Raw genomic sequence first — 12,014 nt, forward strand, 5'->3', positions numbered from 1 at the left:
CTCATCCCCTTTCTCGCCACACTTCTGAAGCGAATCCCTGCAGGAGTTCAATTAGTAACACGGTCGTTAAGGGAATCTGGCTTCCCCCATCGAATCGTCAGAAGGCTGCAAAAAGGGGGTGGGACGGTGTCACGTGATCTTGGCCCACAGCAACGATCATAAATACGAGTCAGTTGCCCAGCATCCGAATTTTGATCACGTGACCCTGGGGAATGCTGCGAAGGCCGTCCTAAGTTGCAGTTTTCAGTACCGTCGTAACTTTGAACGGTCATTAAACGAACTCTGGTCAATTGAGGACTGCCTGTTATATATAAGAGATGAGACGTGGGAAGAACAGATGATCTTTGATAGTCCTCAACTTCTGCCTCTTTTTCCCAAATTAAGGGGTTTGTGTGTGTGTGTGTGTGTGTGTGTGTGCGCGCGTTTTCGGTTCAGCTGTTTTCCCAATTTGTGATCCTGGGGGATTCTGCGAAGGCCGTCTAAGTCTGAAAAACTGTCCTCAGTCACACTTTTCAGCACCGTCGTAACTTTGAACAGTCATTAAACGAGCTCTTGTAAATAAGAGAGGAGACGTGGGAAGAACAGATGATCTCTGATAGTCCTCAACTTCTGCCGCTTTTTTCCAAATTAAGGGGTGGTGTGTGTGTGTGTGTGTGTGTGTGTGTGTGTGTGTGTGTTTCGGCTCAACTGGTGTCCCAACTTTCCCCCTCTTCCTGCAGCTCCAGCCCGGCGTGGCCTTACCGAGCCCCCAGGAATTATTGGGGCGCATCCTGGTGAAAAACAAGAAGCGCCGGAGCCACGCCAAGGGGACGGAAGGCAGCGTCCGCAAACGGGTGCTAGAGCAGACGCTCAGCTCCTACAGCGACTCTTCCGGGGTGGGCGAGCCGGGTTCTCCCGCCCTGGGTAGGCGCTCCCAAAGTTATTGCTTTGATTTCTTTTTATTAAATCCACATGCAGCCCGTCTGACCACCGTCCCAAGCGACTCTGGATGGTGGCTTGTCTTTTGGGTTCAGTCTTGGTTAGTCAAGAAGCCGACTCTTTCCAAAGTCCAGGGGCTGAAGGAAGGGGAAAGAGAGAAGAGGGAGGGAGGGGAAGGGAGGGAGGGGAAGGGGAGGAGGGAGGGAAAGAGGAAAGGAAGGGGAGGGATTAAGGAAGGAAGGAGGGAGGGAGGGAGGAAAATGGGAGGAAGGGAGGGAAAGAGGGAGGGAAGGAAGGAATTGAGGGAGGGAGGGAGGGAGGGAGGGAGGGAGGGGAAGGGGAGGAGGGAGGGAAAGAGGAAAGGAAGGGGAGGGATTAAGGAAGGAGGGAGGGAGGAAGGAAAATGGGAGGAAGGGAGGGAAAGAGGGAGGGAAGGAAGGAAGGAAGAAGGAATTGGGGGAGGGAGGGAGGAAAATGGGAGGGAGGGAGGGAAGGAAGGAAGGAATTGAGGGAGGGAGGGAGGGAGGGGAAGGGGAGGAGGGAGTGAAAGAGGAAAGGAAGGGGAGGAAGGAAAATGGGAGGGAGAGGGAGGGAAGGAAGAAGGAATTGAGGGAAGAAGGGGAAGGGGAGGAGGGAGGAGTCAAAGAATAAACCGAGAGTGTAAGCAAGGAAAGAAGAAAAGTTGAAGAAAGACGGGAAAGAAAGAAAAAGAAAGAAAGAAAGAAAGAAAAAGAAAGAAAGAAAGAAAGAAAGAAAGAAAAAGAAAAAAGAAAGAAAGAAAGAAAGAAAGAAAGAAAGAAAGAAAGAAAGAAAGAAAGAAAGAAAGAAAGAAAGAAAGAAAGAAAAAGATTCAGTACCAAGACGTCACTTCCCACCTTCTTGACCGCACTCATAATTCTAAATTTGCCCCTGGCTGGCTCACAACAGCCCCTCTTCTCTCTATAAGCCGTCCGTCCTTCCACGCAGCAGCGCAGGAAATTAACCTCCCGCCAAGCAGCCCTGGCAGCTCCGCAGGAGCAAGAAGCCGATCAGATCGTCCGGGCCGGAGAAGCCGCAGCAGGCAAAGAAAAGTAGCCGAGGCTGGCAAAGGAAAGCCAGAAGCTGGTTTGATTTGGGCTCCTCGTCTCTTCCTCTCCCTTCAGGCTCTCCCTTCGCCGAACAGCCGGAGACCCTCGGCTCGATCCTGACCAACGGCGAGGAGAAGACCCCCGACAGGGTGGCAAAACTAGGGGAACCCCGCAAATCTATCGGTGAGACTTCCCTGGAAAAGCATCCCCAAACAGCTGCAGATCCAAACCGAGGGGACGAAAAGGGTTTCCCAATATGCCGGCTGGGGGATTCTGGGAGTCGAAGTCCACCCCTCTTAAAAGCATGCTGGCTGGGGGATTCTGGGACTTGAAGTCTACTTAAAGGAATTCTGGAAGTCCGTCCCTCTTGAAGCAGGCTGGCTGGGGAATTCTGGGAGTTGAAGTCCACCCGCCTTAAAGCAGGCTGGCTGGGGGATTCTGGGAGTTGAAGTCCACCCGCCTTAAAGCACGCTGGCTGGGGGATTCTGGGAGTTGAAGTCCACCCGCGTTAAAGCAGGCTGGCTGGGGGATTCTGGGAGTTGAAGTCCACCCACCTTAAAGCACGCTGGCTGGGGGATTCTGGGAGTTGAAGTCCACCCGCGTTAAAGCAGGCTGGCTGGGGGATTCTGAGAGTTGAAGTCCACCCGCGTTAAAGCAGGCTTGCTGGGGGATTGTAGAAGTTGAAGTCCACCCCTCTTAAAGCAGGCTGGCTGGGGGATTCTGGGAGTTGAAGTCCATCCCACTTAAAGCAAGGTGGCTGGAGATTTCTAGGAGTTGAAGTCCAACATCTTAAAGTCTGCTGGCTGGGGAATTCTGGGAGCTGACATCCAAACATCTTAAACTTGCTAAGTTTAAAAAAATGCTCTTTTAAATGATAGCCCAGATGGACTCTTTTATGTAATGTTTAACAGTTAACTCACCTGGGAACTGTAGTTCTTGGGGCTTCAGCTCACAAAGTGGCGTTTTACCCATCCCAGAGACACCCCCCCCATAACCCCTTCCTTTCTCCCCACCTCCAGACCGGGAAGCGGAGAGCGAGGAGGAAGAAGAACAGCCGGACCCCAAAAAACCTACAACCGATGAGGTACGTGGAAGGGGGTACGCGACCGTCATAAATATTTATTTATTTTAATTCCATTTATATCCCGCCCTTCTCCGAAGACTCAGGGCGGCATATGAACCACTTGTCAAAGTGTCCGAATTTTGATCACCTGACCGGGGGGGGGGGAATGCTGCAACAGTCATAAGTGTGAACCACGGTCATAAGTCCCTTTTTCCAGTGGCGTGGTAACGTGGAACAGTCACCGAGTGAACAGTTATAAGTCGAGGACGACCTGTGTTTTAATTTTCTAACTCCCAGGAGGCCTTGCGAGAGCCCTGATGGGTAAAGATTCCATTTCCCGGGTTTCCCCCCCCCCCAGCCTTGAGCCAGAGGGGATTCTGGGAAATGGAGTTTGAAGACGGTCGGAACAGTTTTCAAAGTTTTGCCTTGCTGACACTGGTTTTTCCCATTTTTCTTCCCCCTTGCCCACTCCCCAATCGCCCGCAGGGCACGGCCAGCAGCGAAGTCAACGCCACAGAGGAGATGTCAACGTTGGTCAATTACATCGAACCCGTCAAGTTCAAGTCCTTCGAAGCGGCCAGCAGTGAGTGGCGGGTGGGGGGGGAAGGGGGAGAGACACGGACGAGCGATGGCGACCGGCTCAACGGTGGCTGAATTCAGCTTCTGCCTTTGGAATCGGGATCTTTTGGGGTGTAGAAATGTGTCCCAGGGGTGCCTGGTTAATGTGCCGTCTTGAATTACAGCGACCATATTTTCTCGGGGGAAAAAATATACAGGGAGTCCTGGAGTTAAACAGCCAGAAAATTTGTCACGGCCATTAAGGGAGGCACCATGTGACTGCATCTGATTTTACAGCCTGTTTTTTTGGGGGGTGGGTGGGTGGGGGAGGGCTGGCTGGGGAATTCTGGGAGTTGAAGTCCGTAAGTCTTCAAAGTTGCCACCTTTGGAGACCCGTGCTCTATGAGAAAGGGGCATATGGTAACTCTAACCCTGACCATAATCAAAACAGGGTTTTCATTCCCACCCTTGTGATTTTTTTTATTTTTGGACTCTCCCTCCTTCCTTGCAAAAAAAAAACAAAAAACCCGTGATCCTTGAGATCTAGAGACTTGCCTCGAGTGCTTAAATACGCGGCTGGACAGTCCTCAAATTCAGGGCGTTTCAACTGAATGACGGCCAGTTCCTTTGCGTCTCCAAAATTCCACCAGCCAGATTTAAAGCAAACTTGGTGGGGAAAACTCCCTTAGCGATAGAGGGCTAGTCTCTAGCTTTCTGACCAGCCTTACCTCGCAGGGTTGTTGTTACGGGAAAAATGGGACCCTAGGCGCACGCAGAAGACTGACACCCCGCTCTTTCTTTCCTTCCTGCTCTTCTAGAAGGCAACAAATGTTATGAAATGTCTTCCTTTGTGGAGACCAAAGGATTGGAGCAGCTGACAAACAGCCCCATGGAGTTTGTCGAGTATCCTGGATAGTTCCCAAGCCAACGTGGAGCTCTCGAACCCACGTCTCTTGTCTCTCAGAAGCCCCTTCTCCCTTTTTTTAAAAAAATGACTGGGCTTTGGCATGGCTGATATTTATCCGTATTTCCCGTATTAATTGATGTTTTCGCTCCGGTCCAAGTGAACACGACGGTGGGGCGGGATACGAATCTGGCGTTCTTTTTCGACATGGTGAAAACAAGGTAGTCCTCAAGTTACGACCACAACTGAGCACAACATTTCTGCTGCTAAGCGAGACGGGTTAAGGGGAGTTTTTGCCACGTTTTACAAGCTTTCTTGCCACTACTGTTAAGTGAATCGCTGCGGTGGTTAAGGTAGTGACCCGGTTGTAGAGTGAATTTGGCTCGTCAGAAGGACACAAAAAAGGGGATTGCATAACCCCGGGATGCTGCGACCGTCATAAATGTGAGTCAGTCGCCAAGCGTCTGAATTTTGACCCCGGGGATGTTGACAGGGTTGTCGGTGGGGAAAACGGTCCAACGTGAGTTTTTCAGTGCCGTCGTAACTTTGAACGGTCCCTAAACTGAGGACTACCTGCAGGGTCAATTTTGACGACTCCCCAGGATTCGGGGTCAACCCCAGGGGTATTAGGACCTCACTGCTCTAAAAGGGATCCTGCCTTGAGTAGGGGTTGGAATAAATGACCTCTCGGGTCCCACCCAACGGCGTGGTTCGTTAATTCTGAGGTTTAGAAGGAAGGCTGAATTGAAAGGCAAGCTGAGGAATGGGTTGGGTGGGATTGCTTTGAGCTGCGAAATACACGTTGATGGACAGCTGACCACCCTTACCGGCTTTATCGGCCTTGACACGGATCCCTCCCAGATACAACAAGAAGCAGCTTAGCCGAATCTACCCCAAAGGGACACGGGTGGATTCCTCCAACTACATGCCACAGCTCTTCTGGAACGCCGGCTGTCAGATGGTGGCCCTCAATTTTCAAACCCTGGGTGAGTTTCCCCTTCTGGATGCCAATGAGGACTAGGAACTTGCCCGGGCCTGTAATGTGTTGAAAAAGGGCGGCCCTTTCTTTCCCTGGAACTTTTCGTTGCGGCCTCGTTTCGATCGCTTGAATGAGATCGGCTGTAGTTGAGCTGGCCCTCGAAATGTCCACCCAGAGGCACTTGGAAGGACAACAAGGTTATTAATTTAATTCTTTTTTAATTTTTGTATTTTTGTACTTTTATATGTTTGCCCTGTTCACCGCCCTGAGTCCTTCGGGAGAAGGGTGGTATACAAATAAAATTATTATTATTATTATTATTATTTATTAAATTTATTAAAATTGGTGGGCCGTCCATCTGACGATCGAGTGACCGCTAAAACGGACGTTCCTGTGCTTTGCAGACGGTTACTAAAATTCTTATTTGTTTCCGTCTTCTATTTTTTGAAACGTTTTTGGTGCCTTAGCCAAAAAGCGGGTGGCTTTGATAAATGAATTTCCCATTTCCCATTTGTTTAGTTTCCTGTCTACCCCGAAAACGTGGCCCGGAGCTTTAAATCCTCAATAAAAACACGACCCCTTCTAGATAAATAAATCTTCGCCTCTAAATAAAAGGGAGGTGTGGAGGTGGGGGCTGCACAGGGCGTACCCTGCGGCTTTGCTCGTTGCCGTCAGCTTTGCCTCTGCTAGTATAATGAGGACTAGGAACTTGGTTTGCATTTTGGTATCTCCCGCCCCCCCCCCTTTCCACGCAGACTTGCCAATGCAGCTGAATCTGGGCACCTTCGAGTACAATCGCCGGAGCGGCTACTTGCTCAAGCCCGAATTTATGCGACGGTCGGACAAGTTTTTCGACCCTTTCACTGAAGACATTGTGGATGGCATCGTGGCAAACACCGTCAAAGTGAAGGTTGGGAGGCATGGCGAGGTGGAGGGGGGGTAAAATTGGGTGGAAACTGTGTAGATACCTCACAGTTGTGACTTTGAGGGGAGGGAAGGAGGGAAGGAAGGAAGGAAGGAAGGAAGGAAGGAAGGAAGGAAGGAAGGAAGGAAGGAAGGAAGGAAGGAAGGAAGGAAGAAGGGAGGGAGAAAGGAAAGGAAAAGAAAAGAAAGGAAGGAGGAAGGAAGGAAAGGAAGGAAGGAAGGAAGGAAGGAAGGAAGGAAGGAAGGAAGGAAGGAAGGAAAGGAAGGAAGGAAGGAAAAGGGGAACAAGGGAGGGAGAAAAGGGAAGGCAGAAAGGAAGGAAGGAAAGGGAAAGAAGGGAGGGAGAAAAGAAATGGAAGGAAGAAGGAAAGGAAAGAGAAGGAGGGAGAAAAAAGATTGACAGAAAGGAGGGAGGGAGGGAAGAAGGCAGGAAGGAAGGAAAAGGAAGGAAAAAGAAAGGAAGGAAAAGAAGGAATAAAAGGAAGGGCAGGAAAGAAGAAGGAAAAGAGGAAGGAAAAAAGGAAGGAAGATGGGAGGAGAGAGAAGGAAGGAAAGAAGGAAGGAAGGAAAAGAAAGGAAGGAAGGAAAAGAAAAAGGGAAGGGCAGGAAAGGAAGAAGGAAAAGAGAAGAAAGAAGAAGGAAAAGAGGAAGGAAGATGGGAGGAGAGAGAAGGAAGGAAAGAAGGAAGGAAGGAAGGAAAAGAAGGAATAAAAAGGGAAGGGCAGGAAAGGAAGAAGGAAAAGAGAAGAAAGAGGAAGGAAAAAAGAGAAGGAAGGAAGTTGGGAGGAGAAGGAAGGAAGGAAAGAAGGAAGGAAGGAAGATGGGAGGGAGAAAAATTGGCAAGCAAACCTATTGGAGCTAGCAATCTGAGTGGGAGAGAGTTCTTCTGAGCATATACAGAGAGTTGCATCAGAAAGCGAATTCAACCAGCGTTTTAGGGCTAAGACGGGAAACGCATCTTCTCAGATTATCTCCGGGCAGTTTCTCTCGGATAAGAGGATCGGCATCTACGTCGAGGTGGACATGTTTGGGCTGCCGGTGGACACCAAGCGCAAATTTCGCACTCGGACCTCCCAGGGCAACTCCTTCAACCCCGTTTGGGACGAGGAGCCGTTTGTCTTCCAGAAGGTGAGCGTGGGAAAACCCGGGAAGGTTCATTAGAGAAGCCTGTATATTTTTGGGGCAGAGGTGGGCAGCATTGACGTTCCTCGAGGCCGTGAACCAGGGTACTCCTGAGCATGTGCGGAGTGCGTTTCTTCCTCGCCCGACATTTCAGCTTTGGCTGATCTGCCCCAAGGTTGTGTAGGTGTGTTATGAGTGTGTTTGTGTGGGTGGAGCATCCATGGCACAGTCTGAACTCGGCTCTTCCCTCCAGCAGTTCTTTCTACTCTCTGTTTGCCCAGGTCGTGCTGCCGACCCTTGCCTCGCTGCGCATCGCCGCTTTTGAGGAAGGTGGCAAATTTGTGGGCCATCGGATCTTGCCCGTCTCGGCCATCCGTGCAGGTGAGTTCCTCCATTTCCCTCCCGCCCCCCCCCCCAGTGGCAAAGTTATTGCAGAGTTTGTTCCCTCGTCCCCCTTCTGCAGAATAATGGGATTTTCATGATTGAAGTAGGACTAGAACTCACCGTCTCCTGGTGATTGGCCCAAAGTCACCCAGCTGACATTCGTGCCTAAGGCGGGACTAGAACTCACCGTCTCCTGGCGATTGGCCCAAAGTCACCCAGCTGGCATTCGTGCCTAAGGCGGGACTAGAACTCACTGTCTCCTGGCGATTGGCCCAAAGTCACCCAGCTGGCATTCGTGCCTAAGGCGGGACTAGAACTCACCGTCTCCTGGCGATTGGCCCAAAGTCACCCAGCTGACATTCGTGCCTAAGGCGGGACTAGAACTCACCGTCTCCTGGCGATTGGCCCAAAATCACCCGGCTGGCATTCATGCCTAAAGTGGGACTAGAACTCACCGTTTCCTGGCAATTGGCCCAAAATCACCCGGCTGGCATTCATGCCTAAAGTGGGACTAGAACTCACCGTTTCCTGGCAATTGGCCCAAAGTCACCTGGCTGGCATTCATGCCTAAGGTGGAACTAGAACTCACCATCTCCTGGTGATTGGCCCAAAGTCACCCAGCTGGCTTTCATGCCTAAGGCGGGACTAGAACTCACCGTCTCCTGGTTTCTACCTGGTGCCTTAATCATTAGACCAAATGGACTTTATACAAATAATTCCAGCACATCATATTGCATGTTTTTATTTATTGCATGTTTGGGCGGGAGATGTAATTAGAAGGTCCCTTTCAGCCGTATAATTCTGTCTATCTGGAGATCCTGGAGATCAGGACTGCCCGATTTCTCCCTCTGTCTTAACACTCCTGTGCTAATGTTGTGTGTTTGTGTGTGTGTGTGTGATTTTCTCTTTCTCAGGATACCACTATATTTGTCTGCGCAGCGAAAGCAACCAGCCCCTCTGTCTCCCGGCCTTGCTGGTCTACACAGAAGCTTGCGACTATATTCCCGATGATCATCAAAGTAAGAATAATGGCTTGTGGAAAGGGGGGGGCGGGTCCTCCCGGGGTGGGTGGGGGCACTCTGATGCTGTCGGCCCTTCAAGGTAGACCGGATCAGCCCACGCCGGTAATCCATTTGCAACCGTATCTTTAGCGACTGTTCAAAGTTACCAAAAAAAGGGGGGGGACTTCTGAACGTTTTTCACCTTTAACGACCGTTTTGCGGCATTTCCACGTTCACCCGATCAAAATTCAGATGCTTGTCAACTGACTCCTATTGATGACGGTAGCAGTGTCCCGGTGTGTGTGTGTGTGTGTGTGTGTGTGAGGTGATCCGCTTTTGCCACCTTCTGACAAGCGAAGCCTAGTGGGGAAGGCAGATTCACTTAACAACTGCGTTGCTAACTTAACAACTTCAGCAATCCTGTTCCCGCAGGCGTCTTCAAACGTGGCAACTTTTAAGATTCGTGGACTTCAACTCCCAGAATTCCTCAGCCAGGCACGTGCCTGGCTGAGGAATTTATTTATTTATTTATTTTATTTATTAATTTAATTTATATACCGCCCTTCTCTCAAGAGACTCAGGGCGGTGAACAGGGCAATACATAAAAATTAGATACAAAAGTTAAAATTAGATTATTAAAACATAATTAAACAATGCCCAGAGATAATACAAATTTAAAATTGAAGTCGTTAATAAAAATCCCACCCCGTCCCATCAGGCCAGGCCAGCTTGTTTAAAGAGATAGGTTTTAAGGTCGCGCCGGAAGGAGCGGAGATCGGGCGCCATCCGGAGCTCAACCGGAAGATGGTTCCATAAATCCGGTGCACCCACAGAGAACGCTCTCCCCCTGGGGGCCACCAGTCGGCATTCTTTGACCGGCGGCACCCTGAGGAGGCCCTCTCTGTGGGAGCGTACTGGGCGGAGGGAAGTTGACGCCGGCTGCAGGTGCTCCCCAAGGTATTCTGGACCCATGCCATGGAGGGCTTTGTAGGTCATTACCAACACCTTGAACCTCACCCGGAAGACAACTGGTAACCAATGCAGCTCGCGGAGCAGAGGTGTAACACGGGAGTATCGGGAGACTCCCAATACAACTCTCGCGGCTGCATTCTGTACCAGTTGGAGCCTCCGAGTGGTCTTCAAGGGTAGCCCCATGTAGAGAGCGTTGCAGTAATCAAGACGAGAGGTCACGAGCGCATGAGTGACCGTGCGCAAGGCATCCCGGTCTAGATAGGGCCGCAACTGGCGCACCAGGCGAACCTGGGCGAACGCCCCCCTAGTCACAGCTACAATATGATCTTCTAAGGAGAGTTGTGAGTCTAGGAGGACTCCCAAGTTGCGAGCCCTATCTACAGGAGATAAAGACTCACCCCCCATAATGAGGGGTGGGATATCCTGAATATCCCGAGATGCCGGTACGCACAGCCACTCCGTCTTGTCAGGGTTGAGACGAAGCCTGTTCCTCCCCATCCAGACCCGGACCGCCTCCAGGCACCGGGACATCACGTCGAGGGCATCACTGGGGTGGTTTGGGGTCGAAATGAAAAGTTGGGTATCATCAGCATACTGATGATACCCAACTCCAAAACCACGAATGATCTCACCCAGCGGTTTCATGTAGATGTTGAACAGAAGGGGCGAGAGGACCGACCCCTGAGGGACTCCACAAGCGAGAGGCCTCGCGGTCGACCTCTGCCCTCCTGCCAACACCGACTGCGAGCGTCCCAGGAGATAGGAGGAGAACCACTGAAAAACCGTGCCTCCCACTCCCAATCCCCTGAGACGCCGCAGCAAGATACCATGGTCGATGGTATCGAAAGCCGCTGAGAGGTCTAATAGGACTAGAACAGAGGAGTATCCTCTGTCCCGAGCCCTCCAGAGATCATTCACCAGCGCGACCAATGCCGTCTCCGTGCTGTACCCGGGTCTGAAGCCCGATTGGTACGGGTCTAGATAATCCGCTTCATCCAGGACCAGAGGGAGCTGATGCGCCACCACACTCTCAACAACCTTCACAAGAAAGCGAAGGTTGGAGACCGGACGAAAGTTATTCAAAACAGCCGGGTCCAAGGCAGGCTTCTTGAGGAGAGGTCTCACCACCGCCTCTTTCAAGGCGGCGGGAAAACTACCCTCACTCAGAGAAGCAGATATAACCGCCTGGAACCAGCCTCGTGTCCCCTCCCGGGCTGCATAAACCAGCCAGGAAGGGCACGGGTCCAATAAACATGTGGTGGAGCTCAGCCTCCCCATGATCCTGTCCACTTCCTCCGGAGTCACAGGATCGAACTCCTCCCAGGTGACATTGACAAGACCGCTCGTGTCCTGATCGTCCGATACTGCCCAGTCGGAGTCCAAACCAGTCCGAATCCGAGCGATTTTGTCCGAATTCTGGGAGTTGGTCCACGAGTCTTAAAAGTTGCCACGTTTGAAGACCCCTGGCTTACAGGCATCATAAATTTAATAAAACCGAAATAAATCGTGTAAATACACGGTAGATATATCACTGTGGCGAGGAAGGTCGTAAAATGGGGCAGCATCCCCCTGGCTCGTCTGAGCGACCTAAGTCACTTTTTTCCTGTGCCGTTGTAACTCCGAACAGTCACTAAACGGACCGTTGTTAATTGAGGAACTCCCTGTAATCTCCGCCTCGCGGTAGGGTAGACACGGCGGCATATGGGCGCGCGACAGAGAAAGCCAGGGTCTGAGCATCGGAGCCAGATTCTCCGTCTAATCCCTGTCTAATCCCTGTCTAATCCCAATCCCTGTTTTCTTGGGAAAACGCTGGGCCTTAAGGCGCTCTGTCTTCTCTCCCCAGATTACGCCGAGGCCTTGATTAACCCAATTAAGCACGTCAGTTTAATGGACCAGCGGGCCAAGCAGCTGGCTGCCCTGATTGACGAGAGGGAGGTGAGGACTTCCGGAGTGGGAAAACGGCGCCCAACGTGACGGACAGGTTACGGAGGGTGGAGATCCCTCCTCGGTCATTCTTGCATTAAATCGAGGGGTCGGTTTTGGGACGAGTCGGTGTTGGGTCGGGTGTCACAGAGCGATTTCGGGTGGCAGAGAGGGAGGGGGCATTTAAAAGGGCTGGGAA

The 12,014-nt window shown here is 51.2% G+C and overlaps 1 protein-coding gene across 1 annotated transcript in view; it reads left to right on the forward strand.

The window, feature by feature from the left end:
- PLCB3 (phospholipase C beta 3) overlaps positions 1-12,014 on the forward strand; it is a gene marked incomplete at its 5' end in the record, with an annotated part of 36,343 nt that overhangs the window by 15,913 nt on the left and 8,416 nt on the right. Inside the window, 11 exons of the mRNA XM_081341056.1 lie at positions 720-903; positions 2,061-2,168; positions 3,005-3,069; positions 3,535-3,631; positions 4,425-4,509; positions 5,372-5,496; positions 6,245-6,399; positions 7,380-7,541; positions 7,817-7,916; positions 8,834-8,938; positions 11,736-11,827. Of these exons, the coding sequence (XP_081197182.1) occupies positions 720-903; positions 2,061-2,168; positions 3,005-3,069; positions 3,535-3,631; positions 4,425-4,509; positions 5,372-5,496; positions 6,245-6,399; positions 7,380-7,541; positions 7,817-7,916; positions 8,834-8,938; positions 11,736-11,827 (1,278 nt within the window). The remainder of the gene's footprint in view (positions 1-719; positions 904-2,060; positions 2,169-3,004; positions 3,070-3,534; positions 3,632-4,424; positions 4,510-5,371; positions 5,497-6,244; positions 6,400-7,379; positions 7,542-7,816; positions 7,917-8,833; positions 8,939-11,735; positions 11,828-12,014) is intronic.

The sequence above is a fragment of the Vipera berus genome (assembly GCF_964194415.1).
Source record: "Vipera berus genome assembly, chromosome: 16".
NCBI classification, from domain to species: domain Eukaryota; kingdom Metazoa; phylum Chordata; class Lepidosauria; order Squamata; family Viperidae; genus Vipera; species Vipera berus.